At 31.0% G+C, this 22606-nt stretch overlaps 1 protein-coding gene and 1 long non-coding RNA gene across 2 annotated transcripts in view; one reads left to right on the top strand and one right to left on the bottom strand.

Annotated features, from left to right (window-relative positions):
* Positions 1–4911: 4911 nt before the first annotated feature.
* Positions 4912–22606, top strand: part of LOC106677345 (excitatory amino acid transporter) — a 58050-nt gene continuing 40355 nt past the window's right edge. Inside the window, exon 1 of the mRNA XM_014415219.3 lies at positions 4912–5023. Coding sequence (XP_014270705.1) covers positions 4986–5023 — 38 coding nt within the window. The 5' untranslated portion in view covers positions 4912–4985. The remainder of the gene's footprint in view (positions 5024–22606) is intronic.
* Positions 8133–22606, bottom strand: part of LOC136796831 (uncharacterized) — a 74880-nt gene continuing 60406 nt past the window's right edge. The window contains exon 3 of the long non-coding RNA XR_010844596.1: positions 8133–8161. This is a non-coding gene — a long non-coding RNA (uncharacterized lncRNA). The remainder of the gene's footprint in view (positions 8162–22606) is intronic.

The raw sequence follows: 22606 nt of genomic DNA, 5'->3' as shown, positions 1-22606 counted from the left end.
CTCGTTAGAGAAAAATGTGAAGCAGGTACAGTTTCTGAAAACCAAACTGCCATTGTTGGATTCCTGATAATTATGAGTTATTTCACTGCTAGTGAAAGATACTTTTTAAACAATCAACAAAATTCTATATTACGTGAAAATTTCATAATACACTTTGAGCATGCAATTTGTCAAGATATTCAATTCTTAAATTATAAAAAATTACATTACATAATTTAAAGTTTTTTGAAACTCTGGATTTTATATGTTTTCCCAAAACTTTAATTAAGCGGCCTTCTGTATTACATTTTTTATCTTGGTTTTATTTTTAATATTTCATTCATATAAATGAATTACAAATACTATAATTCATTAAATTCAAAGTCAGCCAATACCGTTAGTCCGAGTTTGATCCAGAATTTTTAAAAGCGAATATGCTGTAATTAACAACTCTGTTTTAAAAATATTATTGATAAAACACTGCAGTGAAATTACCATATAGCACCATATGTAAAACTATCATCCTACTTTAAGACGCCTGGAAGTAAAAACGAAATTCGATTAAGTAAGGCTGTGAATTAGGAGAATTTACTGGATAAAAAAACTTATTTTAGATGGATACGTATTTATTTCAGAAAAGATCATTTACGTCTGGCACGGAGATTACGTATGGATAGATAATATTTTTGAAAGAATAAGAAGCATGAAGGATTATATAAAGAAATTTAGATTTTAAAATAAGAGAGGAATTGAATAATCCATTATAGCGGTGAACCCCAACCCCTTACACCTAATTAAACCTACTAGTAAAAACATGAAGTATCAGTAATAAATTGGAAGTTATCCAAAAAATGTACTTATTGTTAGTAATTAGACAATTAAAAGTGTCGTTTCAGTCTAATTTATGGATGTCAAGATAAATCACTTGTTCATATCAAGTCCTATTATTTGTTCAATGAGAACAACCCCCTCCACCTTCATCCTGTAGATACCAAAGGAACTTATCATCTAGAGTCGGTTCTAAGAATTTCTTCCACACTAGTACATGAAGAGCGATCGGCTTCCAGTTAACAATTCGGTTACTCTTGGTATACCTCTTGACCATGTCCTTCGGTCGAAGATGTTCATCACTCCGAGAGCGAATGCAAATAAATCCAGATTATCTGACGAAAAATTTCATTGCACTTTTTTAATCCTTAATGCATTGCCAATAAGGGAATAAAAATCTGCCAATCGGATTATGTGCTAACTGCATAAATGGCGGTTCTTTCATTCTTAAATATTAGCCCCAATAGAGCTGTTTACGTCCTGCAGTTTCAATTTTTTTTAAAGCAACATTTCATAAAAAATGGTCAAAACAATTAGTAGTCAATGAAGTTATTTTGGGAAATCTATATTTCAGGATTCATTAGACGTACAGATGTCTATTAGCCCTCAAATTAATGTTGGTTTAATGTGTTGTAAAGTAGTTTATTTTCCTTAGGAATAATAGTTTTCATGATATTTGCCAAAATAAGTTCACTCAATGTTGATTTCTAGTTAACCGGACAAAACACTTGGATTATGGCAAATTATATCTCTCGGAAACCGTGAGAGAACCGTGACGTAAAGATGTCTGTCAGAACTAGAACTAAAGCTAGTTTAATGTCCTTTAACATAGTTTATGACGTTTATCTTCGTAGGAGTTGTAGTTTTCATAATATTTTCAAAATAAATAGATTACTTTAAATTTTATATGCGAAATTCATTTTTATAAACAATTATCATAAAAACTACTACCCCCTCTCATAAACTAGCTTTAATTTGAGTGACCTAATCTGTAATGTTCTAATGGTTCCTGAAATATAGTTTTGCATAAACCAAAAGTTTTGTCGGAAAATATAGAAATCAACATCCTGAAATAAATTTACTAACGACTGTTTTTCAGTACATTTTTATGGAATGTTGCTTTCCGACAATGTATATCTCGGGAACTATTAATTGTAAATAACTCTTTTTGGAAATCATTTTTTAGCAAGTTGACGCAACTAAACTGATGTTCTATTGAGTTTTCTAGTTGTAGGTAGCTTTATAGGTATAGAGCGCCGAATAAAAAATCATTTTTTTTTTTACTTTTAAAAAAAGCCGCAATTTTTGCAGGTACTATGATCTGACTGGAAGCCTCTCATTTCTTTATTGGCAATGCAACACAAATTGAATAAAGTGCAATAAAAGATTTTATCAGATAATACCGATTTTTTTGCAAGGGAATATAATGAAGTTCCGCCATTAGACCATGAGGCTACAACTACTAGGCCCTAACTACTAGCCCCGAGTTAAAGGCTAATAATTTACTTTTTGTATTTTCGCACCCATGGATGGCGTCTAAAGTCCCTCTTGAGGCATATATCCTAAATATCCTCTATGAAGGCGCTTTCCTTCCTGTATATGCTTCTTGGATGTCAAAACTTTCGCTTCCAAAAGCCATTTAACGTTTTTCCCTCCTTTCAAATTCATAGTATAACAAAGTTGGTAGTAGATGTTAATAGCATCTATTTAAGCCACCTCAAATTGACTATGTCTTTTTGTTGGAAAGCTTTAAAAAAACAAAAACAACTAGCAGGTTCGGATATAAACATTTATTATAAAATTTATAAAACTTAAACGTAAAATAAACAAAAGATGAATAAAACAATAAATAAATAAAAATAAAATTAGATAAATAAATTAAGAAAACAAAAGGAGACTAATTTACAAAAAAAAAAATCAAGAAATACATAAAATAAATACTGGTCGACGAAAGGTTGATCCACTCCGGTAGGTCAGAGAAAGATATTTTGCTTGTCGAGATGTGTAGGTCGCAGCTCCGTAATTAAATACCCTGCTGAAATTTTAAACTGATCCAAGGTTGGTGTAGTTGCTCATCGACAGTTGAATTATCCAAAAAGCCAAGATGGCCACAGTGGCACTAATTCAGGGCAGACAGGGTCTAGTTGTTTTTATTAATTATGCGAGCCGATTAATTAGCAACAATTCATAATGCACTCAAAGCCCAGAAAATCAGAAAATGTCTGGTTCCGGACTTCAATGTTGATTAACACTCTCACAATGCCAATATATAACACCAAAATGAACGTAGACAGGGCTGGTTACAAACGATCATGGCCACTAATTAGTCGGAACTCATATTAAAGTCGAAAATGTCTGGTTCCGAACTGTAATAATGGTTAACTCACTAAAAATGTCCAAAGTATAAAATTATAAACGCAGACAGGGCTGCTTAGACGCTACCATGACAACTAATTAGCCGGAACTGATTTAAAAACGAAGATGGTCGGCCTGTTGCTAGACGACGTCTTAGCGACGTTCATCAATCCTTAGCAACTATTATTTAATTATAACCACACAAATAAAAATACACATTTTTCTTCTCAAATGACTAGATCCAATTAAAATAATATAAATAAAAATGTAACAAAATTAAACACTAATCCTAACTAAATACTATTTATAATAAAGTAAATAATAAAAGACAAATTAATTATAAAATATGGCAATAACAGCATCCTTTATCGTGTAGGACACTTTTTCGTCTATTTTCATATATTTGTTGAAAATGATTTTCATGTATGTGCATCCTTTATTTTTCGAAACTTCTCCATTATCAATTTTACATGCTTCGTCCCTGGATACAATCATAACAAGATTAATAATACAACAGAATAACATAATTGCTGCTAATTGCTACTAACGATACAGTCATCAATTTTGTCTCTTTCTACATTAGTGCACGATATTAAAAGCTTAGATACTTCTCCTTAGGGTCAGTACCCTTTTCGAACTCTCTCCTCCTATACGCTAACTTAGTCTTCTGGACAGACCGTGACACAACCTTGAAGGTAGGAGTATAATGGAGCGGGTAAGCTGCTTGAAAAAGTTAGGCTAAAAAGGCCGGCCTTATAATGATCTAGGAGGGACTTGATAGACAACTAAAAGTCAATCACGGGCTGCATTCTGTTTTAGTTAGGTCATCAATGGCTAACATTCTTATTTAACTTAACGTAAAACTGAGCTTCGTGTGACTGCTCAACTCCCCTTCTTTTTGACATACCCTTTGAAGGATAGTGGGATTTGTCACCCCTCTACTTACAAAAGAAATAAGGAGAATATAATAGGAGCATAGGTACTTAGAGAATAGGATTTCTTAAGTACATGGAAGCTTTAGTTGAGTAATAGTTTTAGCATTAGGAGGAAGCAGAGTGGTTGAATGGGTAAGGCACCGTGCCACCAACTCCAAAGCCCCGGGTTCGAATACGGCTGTGACAGATAATTATTTATTCTGTTAGTGTAGCCATGAATCAACCCTGTTGGCTCAGGGATCCATTTGCCTCATTAAGTGGGTACCCTTAATTGGGGAAAAATCTGGCGGTTGAGCGTGATCATGAAAAAATCACCTCCACAACCGTTGTTAAACAAACAGTACTTCCTTACGATACTGTACCCCTGATCCTCTATGGGTGGTTGTAGAACTACCAATTTTCATTTTCATTTAGCTTCAAGAACGTTTCGAAGGCAAAAAAGTAAACTTTATTTTTGGGAGCGAAGTTTCTAGTGAGAGAACTATGAAGTTTGCATTGTGTAAAGACAAATTTTCACATGGATTGGGATCATTTCATTTAATTCTCTATCGTAAACTCCTGCAAGTCCGGCTTGAATGAACTAATTGATATAGAGCCTTATGTTTCTACTTCTTTTATAAGGAAATATCAATGGATCTGGAACGGTTTGAATAGGTTACGTTAGGTGTAGTACTATAGGTTAAGATAGATGGTAGGAAGAGGGGAGCGGTGACACCTATGGCCTGATTGCTCGCTTCCTACTGGCGCAGTCCCACGAGGGAGCCTAGTTAATTCAAGCTAACAGGGCTATTAGATCAGGCCGGGGGGATTTATGGCCTGCCAGTGGGAGGGCACCTGCCGGAGAGTGGACGTCTTACAGGCCATCATCTTGTGATATGACCAGCCTCGATGCCACTCAACACGATCACTCATGATGGGGAACATTGGTGAGTGGATTTGTTTACATTAATCCCAAGTGGCATCATCCATCAATGTCAGAATCATTGAGACAAATGTTGTGTCAGTTGTCTGTTGATAGGCTCCAGCGGCCTCCCATGATCTACCTCAATGCACTTAGCTTTTAACGGCAGTTGTCTTTCATTGTAAAAGCCATAATGTCGATCCCAGTATTAAACCCATAATCAAATTTGTCACGCAGAGGGAAAATGGAGTATGAACATTTGAATTCGATGCTGATCTATTACCACTAAGCGACCCAATACAATCCCACACATTAAATTGTAATGCAACATTAACATAAGTGTGTTTCAAAACGATAGAAAAACGATCTAGCTCAAAATCAAACAAAGATGCTGAAGAGATTGCGTGCTCATTGTAGTTGCAAATTAATCGAAGTGTTTTCAAAGCGAAGTGATTCGAATCTCACTTATCAATTATCATTTGTACTTTGCCTGTTTGAAATATAAACCCAAAACGTAATTAAAATAACCTCTTTATCAATAACAAGACTCATTATTAATTATTCCTAATATATAAGTGCTCAAAAATTACCAATCTAATAAAATAATATAAATACAAACGGAATTCTCAAAATCGAAAAAAATAATTATTTTCCAACAGAATGTAAATTGAACCCATAACGTTCGTATGATTTAATTCTGTCATTCTAATAACAACTATTTCATACTTCTAAAAAGTAGGGGTTATTTAAATATGCCTCAATTAAAATAGTTTTAGTAATCAAATTTTTCTTTCCAAAAATAACTGCTGACAATATTTACTGTAACTACACTATATATCAATTTAAAATTAACCTTATTATTTTACACTTAAAAAACTAAATTAATAAAAGCCTTTAACAATGATTAACATTAACATCCTGTTAGTCTAGAATTGATTGTTGACACATGATACTAAATGAAGAACAAGATAAATCTCATTCTATGATCAATTGCAAATTTAAAAATAAATCTGGTGATTAAATAGAAAGTTAATTATCAAAACTCGATAAAAATACTTCATTATCAGTCGATTTTCATTCAATTTAAGAAACTATTATTCTTTATTTTTAAGTTAATTAGTGTTGTTGAGAAGGAAGTATTACGTAGACACATCGAAAATTTAATCTTCTACTGTGTGCAAACTATTTTAACTCTAGTTTGTAACTACTACTTTCATCTACAGCATCTGCCTCAAAATGTTTGATGATAAGTTTTTAATCACTGTATGCATCTACAATGATAAATCAAAGAAAACATTTAATTTTTCTATTCATAGACAAGAACTATAAAAGTTAGATATATATTATCGGTATTTGAATGTTTTCTTTCGTCAACGATTACTAACAGCTTGTAAGTTTTGATATTTTCTGTTTGTGGTCAGAAGGTTGGAAATTCAGTAATAAACAACTGTGTTAATCATCTTCCTCAAGCGTATACCAAAAATAAACAGATTTGAAGAAACAAAAAATAATGGACACATAATGTATGAGCTTGTCCCTCGAAAGTGGGTCATTATTTTATTTAAGGGATGTATATTTAATAGATAAATATTTAAGAAATCCCTTTAATCAAAACCAGCATGAAGCGAACCCGAGGACGGTGAAGGTGAGCGGGTTATATATAGCTGAGAGAGGATATAAACGGGTAAATGGTAGGCTGCTACACCAATTGAGTAGTTCCTTCAATTAGCTTTGGAGGAATGCCTGAGGTGCGCTCCTACAGCTGTCTTGTCTGTCCGCAGGAGGTAACAGAACCTGCTTGTGAATGCACGTCAGAATGTCTCACAGCCAGCAATGCCTTTGTCTAGTGCAATATACCGCAGCGATACCAGCCTCACTGACAGTTATTAGGCTTTATTAAAATATTATTTAACTAAACAGGATGTTTTGCTTATGGTACACTTGTTTAAATAAATTTTTTCTCAACACTTTAAACTAAAAAACCGTTTTTAATTCTTCTGATACTCGCTTAGCAACAATTCCACAGTACAACTAGAAGTTAGGATGTATATAAAAAAAAAGTGGGTAACAACTGATTATTTATGATGTAAATAAGAAATATTTATTATGATTGAGCATAGGCCTCCAATAAATTTAGCTACAACAGGAAAAGGGAAGTAGGAAGGTGAAGATCTTTATTGTTACTCATCACATCGTTCGAGAAAGTGACGGACCAAGACTTTTTTGTTTCTACACGACACTTTTTGTTAATATTTCTACACTTTTTGTTAATATTTGGGTATATCTAATCCTTTATGATGTTTATATCTTTCTTTTTCTATAATTAAATGAGTAAAATTAGCAAATGAGTCATGGTTTCCCTAAAATGTTCTTAATAATTTAAACACAAAGATAATTCAGCCATTATTTTTCGTACACATTTTGATTATGTCATGCATAATTTTTTGCGTAAAGTTTATAACGTTCCAAATAAAAACGTATCACTAAAACCAAATTTTATTCTAATGACACTTTATTTGTTTAATATGACAATTTAAGTAAATTAATTCTCAATCTTTGGCCTAAAAAATCGTTTTTTTTTAACTTTCCTTTATAATTCGTTTAGTAACATAGGCTAACTAGATAGCATTAAAAATTCATTTAATAGATATTTATTAATCTTTAACATAGTACTTCAATAAATTTAACTACAACATGAACAGAGAAGATAAAGAATTTTATTGATACCACACGAAACAGTGTTACCAGTGAAACCACACATAGGAGAAAAAAAGGCGTACTTAAGTTTTAATTCATGAATTGTTCAGAACGCGGATTAGAATCTATATGTATATACTTATTTATGGTGTTTTAAAATGTTTGTTTTTCAAAAGCTGTAAAACAAGAATAACTAGCGAATGCATCTTGGTTTCTCTAAAACTATCCTATTTTTTTTTAATTCTAAGGTAATTCCGTAATTTTTTCCTTTACATTCTTACTAGTAGTCTTAGTCATTCTTAGTCTTCGTAGTCACAAAAGTTATTCTGTCATTATTTGTTTTATGCACTGATGATTTCATTATGCATAATGATCGTAATCCTTATGCCTAAGAAGTTTCACATACAAACACGTATCACTAAAACTAAACAGAACTGGCGCCATCAAGACATATCCGCCATGCAACCTAAAAGGAAATTGTCTCAATTATTATTTATTTTCTACAAGTAGAGTTCGCTTCTAGCAATACTTCAATTTTTATAATTATTAATTTTATGGATAGAAAAATTTTACGTTACTGATTCTTCAAAGGTGGGATCTTTTGTTGTTTTTGAAATCATGAAAAAATGCAGGAAAAAAATTTTATCAACCAAAATATGAATTACATTGAAAATGTGATTCTATTTCTATAAAAAAAAAAAACTATAAAACTTTTATAAATTTAGTTTTTCTCATCATAAATTTACGTTGAGAAGTCCTTCATTCTGAATTTAGCAACTAAATCAATTTATCGCGTTTAAGTTCAGAAACTTTGTTCATCATAAATTTATTAAATAAAATAATCAATTATCATGTAAACCAGCGGTTCCCGAACTGGGGTGCTTCAAGCATATGCCGGGGTACCACAAGCTAATGCCACTGTAAATATTACAAAAAAATAAAAATTAAAATTAAGATGGCAAATATACAGTGCTATATTTTTCATCCCAAAATGGGTGCCCAAAAAAGTTTGGAAAGCACTGATCAAATCTCAGTTTACTGCCTCCAGTAACCTACCTCTTTGAAAGCATGATACAAATGGTATAGATGTGATAAGATGGTTCTGAGGGGTGTGGGTTCAATTCCCAACTGGGTCTGTTTATACTTGCTGAAAATTCTTCAAGTCATTTCCACACCAATACGAAAAGTGTAGCTATCTTTATATAACCGTTTGTATAATTATCCAATAATAGGTTGAATTTGTAGAGTCATCTAATGGTAATAAAGATGTTAGTCCACCATGTCTGTGGAATGAGGAACAATAAAAAAACTCTGTCCTCTTCCAGTTTCTTCGTCATTCCTCAACCACTATTAACAATAGGTTTCATAAAAGTAATTTAAGGGATGCTAAAGGCTTCATGAATAATAAATAATAATTCATATTCAAGCATGTATGTTCTTCAGATACGGTCTAACATATTTATAAAATTATTACTATTAAACAATGGAGGCAATAGATTCGAAAAATGACACGTGAGCTCGATAGTCCATTTTTTAAATTATAAATATCTTTTCGAAACTATGGAAAAGATCCTTTATAAATAGAGAAACACTTTACCATTCAGCCAACAAGCAGATTAGACGACCTTGACGTCCATGGTTCGAGTGTACCCTTAGGAACATAATACTCGGAAAAGTTGGTGTTTTCGTTTAGAAAAATAGAGATAAATTGATTATTCTTTTTGATGTTCCATATCCCATCATTCTTGATAACACTAAATAAGAAAGGTTCCAACGAAATAAAAACATCATGAAACCCATCAACAGTGTTTCCCACATCAAAATGATGCAATAACAAACTTATTTAACAATGTTATCAATATAGGTTTCCAAAAATTATGAATGTTAGATAGTCATGGATGCAGTAACGCTTCCTTCTCTCCAGTAACACTTGGAATTTATAATTTGTTATCGATACAAATTTCTTTACAACTGTTGAATGGTTCGTGTCTGTGATTTTAATTCAATTTGGAATTAATCAATTCATAAATATGACTGATTTGGATTCTATGACTTCAGAAACCCTAAGCAGTAAACTAGAGGCTATTTAGAAACTTCTGTCCACCTAATTGTATTCGCCATTTCGATTTTATGATTCGGTAGCACATTCCAACATAACGATTTTGAAAATCCATGTTTAGAAAACATCAAGTGAATTGATGCGATAGTAAAAAAAAATTTCCTTACACTATTTAATCTATCATTTCGATTCCCCTAAGTTTTAATACAACTTTCTTTGATACGAAACAGCAAAATGCATATTGACTCGCAATTATAAAGAAAAGTTGCTTGAATATTTTAGTCTTTCGTTTCCTTTTTTTCTGTATACTAAACCTAACAAATTGAATTTAAAAAACAAGACGTCCTAAACTTAAATTTGGTTAAATATATTTTTATGTTTACACTTGTTTTGGACAAAATGATGGGCAAAAGATCCATACATACTTTTTCTGATGCGCGAGCCATGAAGCTCTTTAGATATTTGATATTGTCTTCATTTATTTATCTGAATAATCAATAATTCTGCTTTTATTCATAATAATTAATTTAAATGAATATTCACGATTAGTATGTTAACTGTAACCATACTAATCGTGAATATTCATTTAAATTAATTTAATAATTAATTTAAATGAACAAGACAAATATAAAATTAATTGTTACATTTCTTCTGATTACCACTAATGCAAAACACTGATTATGTTTTATTATCGATTATAAAATAACAGTCTACGTTCCATACTTATAAATGCACTACACAAAAAAATCATTATAAAATTTGTTTATTTTTTTAATAACTAGTAAATATATATCAGTTATAATTATATGAGTAATATTTGCTATTATTATGAATAAGTATTACTTCATTTTTCACGAGTTCTGTTTACTACCTTCCTCTAGCCTAGCATAGATACAAATATATCCACAAGGAAAGCCAAGCACATACATCTTCCAATAGTTATCAAGGTAAAAGCTCCTTCGATAACAACTTTCGAAACAACATGGTGAGCATCCACTCCCGAGGGGAAAATAAATGGTTCCAACGCTGTATCTTGTGGTACCCTTGCCCAGACTTGTAGGACTTGCCCAACAGGTTCTTTTAGTGAATAAATTGGGTGCTATCACATTTTACCATCTAAAATATTTATTTCTTATCAAATGCTTTTATAAAACCAAATAATTTCTGTTAATGATAAACCAATAAATTAATAAATCAAACAAACGATGATGTCAGAGGGAATAGTTTTTACTATGTTATATATATCTAATAAATTAATTCAATATGAACATCTAAACGGGTAGAGCCTATTCTTATGACTATATTCTTATGATAAATATTGAAACAGTGTAGCCAGTTCAGTTCTATTTTTAAAATAATTTTACAACACTTTACGTTCCTTTTATATAAACCATTGTGAGAACCATTAAATGATATAAATGATTCAATAAATTTTATTGATTTTAGAGAAAAGCTCTAAAGATCATATCGCTGCAATGCCAAATTACAGAATCTGAAATATTATTATGAGCGAGAATCTAAGAGATACGTCTCTTGTACAAAAAATGTAGGATTTTGAAAACAGCATAACGTAAAGTGATCTATGAGGGCCAACATTTTGGTAAATTTTTACTACTTTAGAAAGAATTTGCTCATTTTTACTGTGTAAAAGTTTGCTTCAGAGATATTGTGCATTGAGTGGAAACTAAGATAAAAATTTAAGTATTCAAATTATGATTATTGAAATACAAATTTCAAGATAGCAGCTAAAAAAAAAAAACGCTTAGATTTTTCTATACATTTAGTATGTTAAAAAGATACCAAAAACGTACAAAATCATTCAAATCTCATCTTTTTGGGAATCAATTTCACCTATCACTTATTTCTTCCTTATATCTCCTCTACTACTTTTACAGTAACTGTTAAAGACTTTTTTTTTTTTTTTTGTGTTGGGTATTACCTTTGGTATTTTAAGGTTACATGTAATATTTATTTATTAATTGTAAAATGTCCATTATAAATGGTCCTATTATTAAAGAAAGAATCCGGAGGTGAGGGGCCTCCTCATGTTGATTTTCGCATAGAAGATAGAAAATAAAAAAAAAACTGTAATTATTAAAGACAAAAGATAATGGTAAAATAATAAGAAAAAGAGTCAGAAAGTCGAAAAGAAGTGTGGGGGCCGGAGAGGGGGTGAATCAGAAGGAGTTATAAGATGATGTTGATAGGGTTGTTGGAACCTTTTCTGCCCTGTTAAAGACGGCCTCTTCTTCCTGACTCTTCTGACCATCAATCCATGGCCCTCTGAATAGATGTCGCATCCTAAAGACTAAGAGCAGAACTCAATTACTCACATCTTATCCTTTTACTTGTCAATGAATAGGACTATAGTACTTCCTTACATTTACACCTATCATTAGTTGATAGCCTAAATCGTTTTGAATAGTTTTTCGTCAAATGAATTGTCTGTTCTGACTAGTATGGTTATTATCCCAGTTTGGATGAAAGAACTAATTTTATTTTCAACATTTTCGATATGACTATTGCAACATTTACTAGACGAACGGTCTAAATTGCCAATCCATTACAAAAGACTGATCTATATGACTATTATAAGGCCTATCTGGACATACGGAATTGAGCTTTGGGGCTCCACTAAACCATCAAATTCCTCCAGAATCCAATCCTTACAGTCCAAAATCCTTCGTAAAATCCTTGCTGCTCCTTACTTTGTCACAAATCAAGTCATCCATCAGGACCTCAATATTCCATATGTTGTCGATTTGGCCAGAACCAGATACCGTTCCTTCCATAATAAACTTCTCAATCACCCAAATCCACTTGTTTCTAACCTGCCTTCTCCTTCATTACCTAATAATCCTCCTAGGCGTCTGAAAAGAAGATGGCCTCGAGATCTTCTTCTCTAGAAATGTTATTGGAGTTCTATCAGTGGGTAGATTCTGTTCAACTGGGTAGATCATGTTACTATGTCACCTACAGCAAATTTACTTGTTGTATATATGCGTATACAGTTGTAAATATCAATAAATAAATTACTAAAAAAAAACAAAAAAAACTTTTCGATATAATTTTTTACTTTCACTTAACTATATATGGAATCTACAGTAAGGGAAAGTATTACAATCGTGAAAAATTACGCAATTTGAAATACACCTCTGAGTTCAACTGATAACCAACCATCGCAAAATGGATTATGTGTCCATGTATGTGTGAACAGCCTAGCTTAAAAACAAAAAAGTCGAACGAAACTTAAATTACATATTTATAATAGATGTAATACATATTTACAATACATGTACCTAGGATGTGAACCTACTATTCCCATAAAATCGACCAACCGCGGGCACCACTTCATTAAATGAATTTTTCACGTTTTTTTTTTTTATTTCCTCAAAAACGGCACAGACTATTTTGATAAAAACTCGACATGTAAAAGTATCAATAAATGACTTTCATATCAGCTAGTCTCATGCTCTTTGAAACAGTCTTACGTGGCTTAAATGATGAATTTTGAAAAAATAAACAATTTTATTGTTAGCAATAATAAACAATGGACAAACAAAAATTATTAGGCAAAATAGATTCATTCTACCAAGAAAAGTCAGTTTTAATTTTTTTTTTGTTCAATTAATTGTTAAAATTCTTTAATGTTTAATTTATTTTATAATCCTGTTCTACTTTTTCTACATTGCAGAATTTATGCAACAGGTGCATTAATTTCAAAGCGTAATTTTATAACCCTTTATGTTAATTAAAATAGATATGAGCAATTTATACAAAAGATAATTAAAAACAAAAAATTTCGAGTTGAATTCGTTTATCCATTTTTAATCATGATTGTGAAAAACTATCACCGACCAGAAATGAATTTGATAGAACGAAGGTTGTTCTCATAAGTAGGACACGCAGAGATCTCAAGGCAGACCTGTTGATAACAAGTTTTTGAACTATTAACGGTGTCTGTTACAGTTTATCTTGACTTCTCTGCTACATACATTCGAACTAATTTTCATTACTAAAAGTCTGGTGCGGTGCGCGCATAAGCACAACTTACCAACGTGGAAGACGTTTTCAATTTCAAATAAAAATTTTTAATTATTATCTTGCTATAAAAATTCGTGAGGGTGTTATTTAGGTTATTTAGGGTTTCGTGGGCTGCAAATAACAAACACCAACTTTGTTACTCCTAATAATACAACAGTTTAATAGAATATATAACAACGGTGCATACATATGATTGGATATGCTCGGCTCTTTCCGATTGTCCAGTCTCATAACTAGTACCTCTACGTCTGCATTTTTCCCCCTTAGTTAAAAACCCATTTTATGCATAGTTCATATTTATTCATTTTGTATTACTACTTACATGAGAGATGGCTGATTATTTGCTGAAAAAATTAAAGGTACTTAAGAAAAAGTTCTTTTGAAAATTCAACAATTAAGCCCTGTCAAACTATTTCAATGGGAAAATCAACAAACAGTCACATAGTGCATAGTCACTGTCAACGCCTGGCTTCTACTAAAGCTCACTTGCTAGTACGTTACCTAGTTTAATAATATCATAATCTGTTCAGTAACAATTGATTACTTTTTCATGTACATTTTAATATTATCAAATAATATTAATAATTCGGTCTTGTCTAACTGTGATATAAGTCCCAGTCCTAATAAGAACCACTTTCTATACCTGGCGCATTAGAGTATATAAAAGAGGACTGTGGTTGAAAATTACGAAGTTAATCGTAGTCTATTATGATGGCTAATAGTCCACGACGAACTCTCTATGTATCTAATTGTGAGTATTAATGAGTCTCGCGTGAATCAGGTTTTAATGTATTGGACGGCTTCATTACTTCTCACTTTAAATCTCCGATAACTCCATGATCTACACGGAGTTTTCTGACTTGCAAATAACTTCATGTAAAACCGCTATAGGCATCCCTTGTACTTTCCTGGGAAATGAAGGATTCGATTTTGATAATTCAATCTTGAATCTGTGATCAGCCACGGCGGATTGAATGAGTAGAATATGAAACCTCTCCAATTTTATTTGTATAAATAAAGAATTTGAAATCTGCCAATTAGTTTGTAGTTACAAGAGTTATAACAGTTTGTATCATTTAGTTCATAAATCTTACCTAAAGTTTGGTGAATTTCTTCATCTATGGAAGTGATAATTGGTTTTCATCAACAATAGTGACAAACGTATACGAACCTGTTAAATATAAAAATCTTGATTAGATTTTTAATTTTTTTAAATAATTGTAGTTCAGTATTTAAAACTATAAACTGGCCAACCAGTTATAAACATTAAGTTTCATATATGATCATGAGTTATTTATCAGCTTATCATATGCATATTTAGTAAATAGCCTGATATGTTTAAATAGGGAATACTACAGACCGAAATCTATGGCATTCATACTTCCTTTAATACATTAGAAAGCAGAAAATTAAATAGAACATTTCATTTAATTATTTTAATTACTAAGTTTTAAATACTGCCATCTAGGAACTTCAAGGGTAGCTGATTAATCCAAGACTTTAATGGGCTGTTAAATAACTTTTTAATTTTTCTTTGAACTAAAGTGGAACGAATGCGTCATAATGAAAACCCAATTGCAATTATTTATGCATACACTAATTATATTTAATCTATGAACTTATGACTTTAATATGTATATGTAAAAGTATACATTTTTTACATAGATGAAAATTAATCAAATTATAAAAAAAGTATTCATTAGTACAATTTTTAAACCCGTGAGAAAAAGAAAATTAACTTATTTTAGAAAGGGATTCGAACCATCCAATGAAAGTAGAAAGATTTGGACCAATTACTATAATTAAAAAAAGAATAAGTTTAATTTTTTTAAATAGTTCAGGTATTTTTATCCATGCTGATGGAATGATAATTATTCAAAAGTCATTCATACAAGCATCGTTATAAAACATCTAACTAAACATATATGTTACTACCCATCTCTTGAGTCCTATTTTGCGTTGTTTTTTTTTATTTTGTAAGAAGTAAGTTTCCATATAATTTTTGATATGAAAGATTGTTTTATTTCATTGGTTTCCTTTAGGTCTATTTACTTTATTCATTATTTTTCGTTTAGTATAAACATTATTAAGCATACATAATATTTATTTCAAGGTTGTAGATACATAAACATTATTTCCTTCTTTTTTTTTATGTATTATTTTCTCAATTTTTTTTTTCAATTTTGATGTTTTATAATTCCATTATTTGAATTTTTTTTTTTTAATTATATATTTTACTCTAAGTCAATAAAACCCATTTTCGATGATATATAATTCTAAAGAGACAAGTTCAACAATAAATTAAGAATATTAACACTAAAGTTGCATATTTTAATATTTATTAGTTAGTTTGTAAAAGGTGATTCTATCCCTGGTTGGTAGAGGATCACAAGGTTAGCTTTATCAATTACAATCATCAGCTGTAATGAACTTTATGTAAACAGGTCTTCAAGCTTGGTCAGGACTTGCCAGCTTACAGTTTCAGTTTGAACCATTGTTACTCCGGTATATGGATCCAATTATTATTCATTTATTATTATTTTAGCAAATTTAAATCTATAATTTTAAATCTTTTAAATAGTTTTTAATTTACACAAATTATAGGATATTCACTAAAAAAGAAAAATCTAGAAAAGATAAACGAAAATACAAGCAATGTCATTGATTTGCTATACATAAATAAACGTGCTAAAACGCACCATGCTCAGACACACACAACACGCACACCCACACGCGTAAACACACACATAAACTAATATTATTGATTCGCTTTACATAAATACACGTGAAAAACGCACTACGCTCAGCCACGCACACGCACACGCACACACACAAACTAATATCGCTTGAATAGTGGCCCATCTGAAAAAAAGAAGTTTTGGTTTTATTTTGAAACAGACGTGTTTCAAACACATTATCGCAGATAGAGGTTTCCGTTCCTATTTTTTACCCTCTATACACTGTCCTAAAGCTAGTAAGGTTGTTAACAAGTAACAACAATCTATGGAATAAGTCAAATACAAAAAACATTTTTTTTTCGTCAAATGTGCCGCGATTCAAGCCAGGCAGCGCAATGTCGGTAAGATTACATATATATGTAATGTAATAAAAATAAAAGTGTACAACAACCCATGAAGGGTCAGGGATGCAGTACTTTGTAAGGAAATGCTGTTACTAGACCAACGGTCGTGCAAGGAGGTAATTTAGTCAGAATCACGCAAAACTGCCAAATTTTTCCTCAATTAAGGTCTATTTACAGCTTTAAAAAATAATAATAATCTGCTATGACTTGCATATAATGTGAATACTTGTATACTTGGTAAAATCAGGCGCGAACGCTCTTGTCATTCAAACGAAACCACAATCGAAGTTACCTCCTATGTGGAGATTGAATCCGCTCACACAAGACCTCACTGAAATTGAAAAGCTCCTTATATTTTCAACAAGCCATTCCGTCGCAGGTCGCGTCTCGATTCCAAAATATAAAAACCCATCCAGGAGAACTACAGATCAATCTTATTTTTATTGACTTTTTTTTTATCGGTATTAAAAATTAGTTTTGCTTAAGATTTTAACCAATAATATAAAATGTAATAGTATAATACTAAATTATTATCACAAAATCTAGTCAGAAATAGCAACCAGTAGGCAAAAAAGACATTCTTTTAAGGCAGACTTTGAAAATATCAAATAATTAGGTTATATTAAGTAGAAAGTAATTGTAATTTCAGTCTACTCTGTTTTGATTTCTAGATCATTTTAAAAGTAATCAAGCTTTTTTCGTTTATTTAAAACAACAGTTTTAATCGATACAGAATCGATAAAAAAAAAAAACGACTATGGAATAACCCTATCGTTTACTTCCATTTCTTCTAAGAGACGGGATGTTATTGCATATCTCCTCAAACCTATTATTGCACTGCTAGTGAAGTTCATAAATATAATGAAACTTGTTATAATAATCGGGTGCTTTCCACATCTGAAGGAAACTCGGAACTCTTATGAAAATACATTAATATACTTTCTTAATGTTTACGCGTCCAGATGGAAGAGCTTTCAATATCGTAAAATTCAGTTACATGGGACGGAACACACTAGAATTTAGTGGACGGCACCCGACTACTACATCAAGTTTCATTATTTACTATAGACATCACTAAAAATTCATTAATAGATTTAAGGAGAGCTAGACTCTATTTTTGGGATATATATGACTGTATAGAATGTCTCTTTGAGGTTGAAGTAACATCAAAGGGCGATACACATTACTAAATTGGTCATATCGACGGCTTACTTCACAGTAGTGCTAAGAAAATTTACACTAAATTTATTAAAATTGACGGTTTTCACCAAAAATTACAAAATAACAACTTTTTTTTAAATTTATTAATACCTAAATCAGTTCAGTAACACAATTAACTAAAAAGTTCTAATTTTCCTAGAAAGAGAAGCTTTATTTGCATTTTTTGTATAGTTAAATTAAGTGAAAATTTACTTAGCACAACTGTGAAGTAAGCCATCGATGTGGTCTATTCTTGATCGTATTTCATCTTTTTTTCATTTTTAAACGAAAAGGAGAAATTATAGTTCAATAGTACCTATTAATGCATCATTATGGTAATTTTGAATAAAACATTACATATCGAAGAAATTAAATAATAAAGAAATGTTTTTCGATTATTTAGTTATCATTAGAATAAAGTATTGTTGCCCATTGAGATTTTTAAACATAATATCTGATTTTATTTTTATCAAAAAAAGTTGTATTAATACCTTCTGAAACTTGATAAAGTCCATATTTTTTTATAAATAAATTTTTGTTTGTTTAAATATGGAAAAAAAATAGTATTCTAAGCCCTCAGTCGACCATGGAAAACACGAGGGCACAATAAAGGGAGTTAACATTTTAACAACTTGGTTCGTATCTGACCAACCTTTTATTTCAGTGAATTCAATTTAAATTCTTGGTCAAAAAAGTAATACATAAATGTTTAAGTGTAAAATAATGATTTATTGTACGTTGGGTTACTTTGTTTTGTACCTGCTCTTTTTTTTTTTTTTTTTTTTGTTTCCTCATTTCTATCAAGCTTTCATTAAACTATAAAATAAATATATTTTTCCTTTCTACTAACCCTCTTAATTCACCCTTTGGACACGGTGGATTAGTCACCATTTTTACCATATAATCTGTAAATTTATAACTGTACTTCAACAATTCCGTAATATCATTTCTCGTTTCCCTCCATTTGGACTACGGTTGTTTGATCTAGGGAGAGCTCTCTACTGGGCTAGATGAGCCTCATTAACTGCTTCACCATATCTTCCGGTTTTCAAGGCGCTCTCATGTCTCCCGTTAATCAGTATAAGTGGCTTTATCCAACTTCCCGAAGACAATACCTCCTTGGGTTTTCTCTATTCCAAGTTTTCAAACCCAAAAACCCTACCTACATCCTTGATTTCCTCACTGTATCTCCGTCCATCCACTTGAATGATTTATGCATATATCCACGCATAAACCCGCTCCTTCTGTAATTTTCTCCCTATCTCTATACGCCAATCCTCCTCCGTTCTTTCTTTCAAACACCTAGTCCTTCCTACAACATAATCAAACTACTGTGACGATGTAAACCATGCATAAAGCCATACTATTAATTACTATAATAAATTTGAAATTTTAACTTAAATACAACGATTTTGTAAATATAAGAAAAAAATTCATCAAGTCTAAACTATGTAATTTATTTTTAGGGGCACATGTACCAGAATAAAATTACTTTTCTTTCATTCATTCAAAGGTATGTCTGTACATATCGTTTCTGGACCATCACCGAGTTTAAATCTCTTATCCTCATATGCCCAATAATTGTGATAAAAGATACGAAATAGCTTTTATAAGACTCTCAACGTTAAAAACAAGACTGTTACCTTGTACGGAGAAGGTTCTAGACAACAACTAAAGAAGCGCTGCATATTTCACAGTTGTTTTATTCATATAAAAAGTGGGGGAAGGAGAGATAAAATACAGCTTGGCCAGCAATTCTTGAACATCTTATTGAATTTTATGGAGGGCTACGTGTACCTGATCTGCTTTATACATATGCATGTTGCATTTTTGAACGTGGATTAATTGAAAAATTAAAAGTTAATTGGTTTTACTGTTTTGTGAAATTATAGCATATTTCATCAACAATTTAATGAATTATTATTGAGTGGTTTAAATTAAAATTAAATCAGGAAGAATGCTGTAAACAGTTAAAGAAATATTTGAAAAAATTATAAAGCTATTTTTTATTAATTCAAAAACTATGAAAAATTTTTAATGGAGATATTTTTATGGATGGGAATAAAAAATCAAAAATGTTGATTTTTAGAAAATTGATCTTTTAGAAATAAACATTTTTTTAACTAAGCTGAATGTAGACAACAACAGGTATTTTAAGTAGAATAATTTAGTATTATTGTGTACACAATGGTCAAATGCTTGATATATTTAACCAAATCACCCTTCATTAAATTGAAATACTATAACTTCCTTTCAGGCAATTGAGAAGTTTTAAAATCACCATAAATAATAAAAAACAAATAATATAGGAAACTATGTTACATCCCGTTCTTGTATTTATTTGTAGGTGGTTGCCTTAAAGTATTCAAGGAACGTTTGCCAAACAATTATTTTTAGTTGCCAAAGCTGTAAATAGGTGACCCACAGTTCGGCATGGATTTTCACAGTCAACCTCAAGAGATTGTTGTGTAAATACGTTTGATTTATAAATTTACACATTTTGTATAATTACACCTCATTTTATGTTCAAATTACATGATAACTTCCATTATTTGTGATAACTCGTTGATGATCATACTGAAAATTAGAAAAATAACATAGCTACAGGTGTAATAATAATTCTATATGGCTTTCGTACTTTGGGACTAGCACCATCAAGGTTACCTATCCACATTTCCACAACTATAAAATTAAGAAAGAACTGTGATCTTTTTTTTTTGTTCACTCCCTACCTCGCCATTTCTGACAAACAGGGAATGGTGTTATCTTATAGATAATAAACTTATTCTAACTAGAGTAGGAGAGGCGGGTTTTCATTCCGTGGGATCACCAAGGTAAGGTAGTCTAAGGTGACGCCTAAACTCCCTCAGCTACAAAGGCCTCAAGGAACTGTGAGCTACACAGGAATTGAAGAATGGTACACTTCTATAGTTTAATTGGAATATTCTTCATATTCAGGATATACCATATTAAAAATGATTACCCATGGTAGAGGTGTAAGAATTACTCAATTATAATCAAAACTCTGTGTTAAACCTTCATTATTAATGTTTTTTGTTTTTTTGTTCAACCTTCATTCATTAAGCTACTAAACTAAAGTCAAATCTTTTTATTAAATTATAGGTGGCCTGAAACAGCCTTGATGTAATATATTCAATCATGTGGTGTAATTCACTACATAATAGAAACAACTCCACCGAAATGTTTAACACAAGCACGTTTTGGTTGATCATCAGTAAATTAAAGTTAGTTAATTTAAGCTTTGCTATGATTTTTTAAACTGAAATCAACTCCAGAGGTTTTTCAAACCGATAAACAATAAAAAACCGAGTTGTTTACCTTAAGCCATTGTAAGGACACACACTTACAAATAATAACCGAGCTTTGATAAATGACAACAAATGCTTAACCATAGTGTACCAAGGTTTTTCCAATTATTTTTTTAAAATTTATAAGACATAAGAAAATTAAATAAATCAAATCTTTTGATAGATAATTAAAATCAACGAAAAAACTATCAACCATTGAGTACTAAGGTTTTTCCAATTATGTTTGTTTAAATCAGGAGTAATTAGAAAATAAAATAAATTTAAATATAAAAAACTTTTTATGGGTAATTAAAAATCAACGGATAAACTATTGTAACGACTAGTATTGAACCACTGGGGACTATGCATTCATAGACTATATATTCCAGCAGTTTTTGTTAGACTTAAATGTTCATGATACGATTATAAGAGCTTCAACTTTAGATTTTTTTTTCATTTTAAGCAGTTTTATAGTGATTTAAGTTTTAGAGGAAAAATAAACTGAGAAGCTATCTATGTCCAAATAAGAAAATTTTAAAGTTTGAAATGAGCTCTAGTGTTCATCTACTGGAGCAATGACCCGATCTCACTGTAAGACGGGCCAATTGTTATGTATCAACATCATTTTTTATTAATATTATAGGTGGGTTCATAACGCTAATGAAGTATGTTTTTCTGTTTGCTCGAGAAAAGGAAACTGTACATGCGGTTAAATCTTACTTCGGTTTTCCTTTATTACTTTCCCTATTTGATCTCGAGATTAAAGACAATCTGTACGTGATGGTAGAAAACAGTCTATTTTCCGTTTCGGCACAACCAGCCTGAACGATCGAGAAGGGGGATATACGGGTAGAAAATGGTAATGAAGATATAGATAAAAAAATTTGTTTTTGTATTATAAATAAAACTTTTTTTAAACTGCAATACGATAAACAAATTTTGTTTGTTCACATTTCTGATTGCTGTAGCATAATTCATCCTAAGTTTTTATGAAAGTATTTGAGGTGCTGACGTATTTTGTTCGAGGAAAATCTAAAATTGTTGCTCATTATTCATTCGTTGCTCCATATCCTTAAAACTTCATACAACAACAAAAAAAGTCATAGGTCATTATTGAATGTAGATTAAATGTTCTAAAATATAAGCACTAATAGAGCAATTATACGTTCAATAGTTCTCCAAATGTATTTTTTTATAAACCAAAAGTTTTTCCGAAAA

The sequence above is a fragment of the Halyomorpha halys genome, unplaced genomic scaffold, assembly GCF_000696795.3.
Source record: "Halyomorpha halys isolate HHAL.00 unplaced genomic scaffold, Hhal_1.1 Scaffold94.1, whole genome shotgun sequence".
In the NCBI taxonomy this organism is placed as follows: domain Eukaryota; kingdom Metazoa; phylum Arthropoda; class Insecta; order Hemiptera; family Pentatomidae; genus Halyomorpha; species Halyomorpha halys.
Note: the sequence above shows the minus strand (reverse complement) of the source record. Positions and strands in the feature narration are given on the sequence as shown.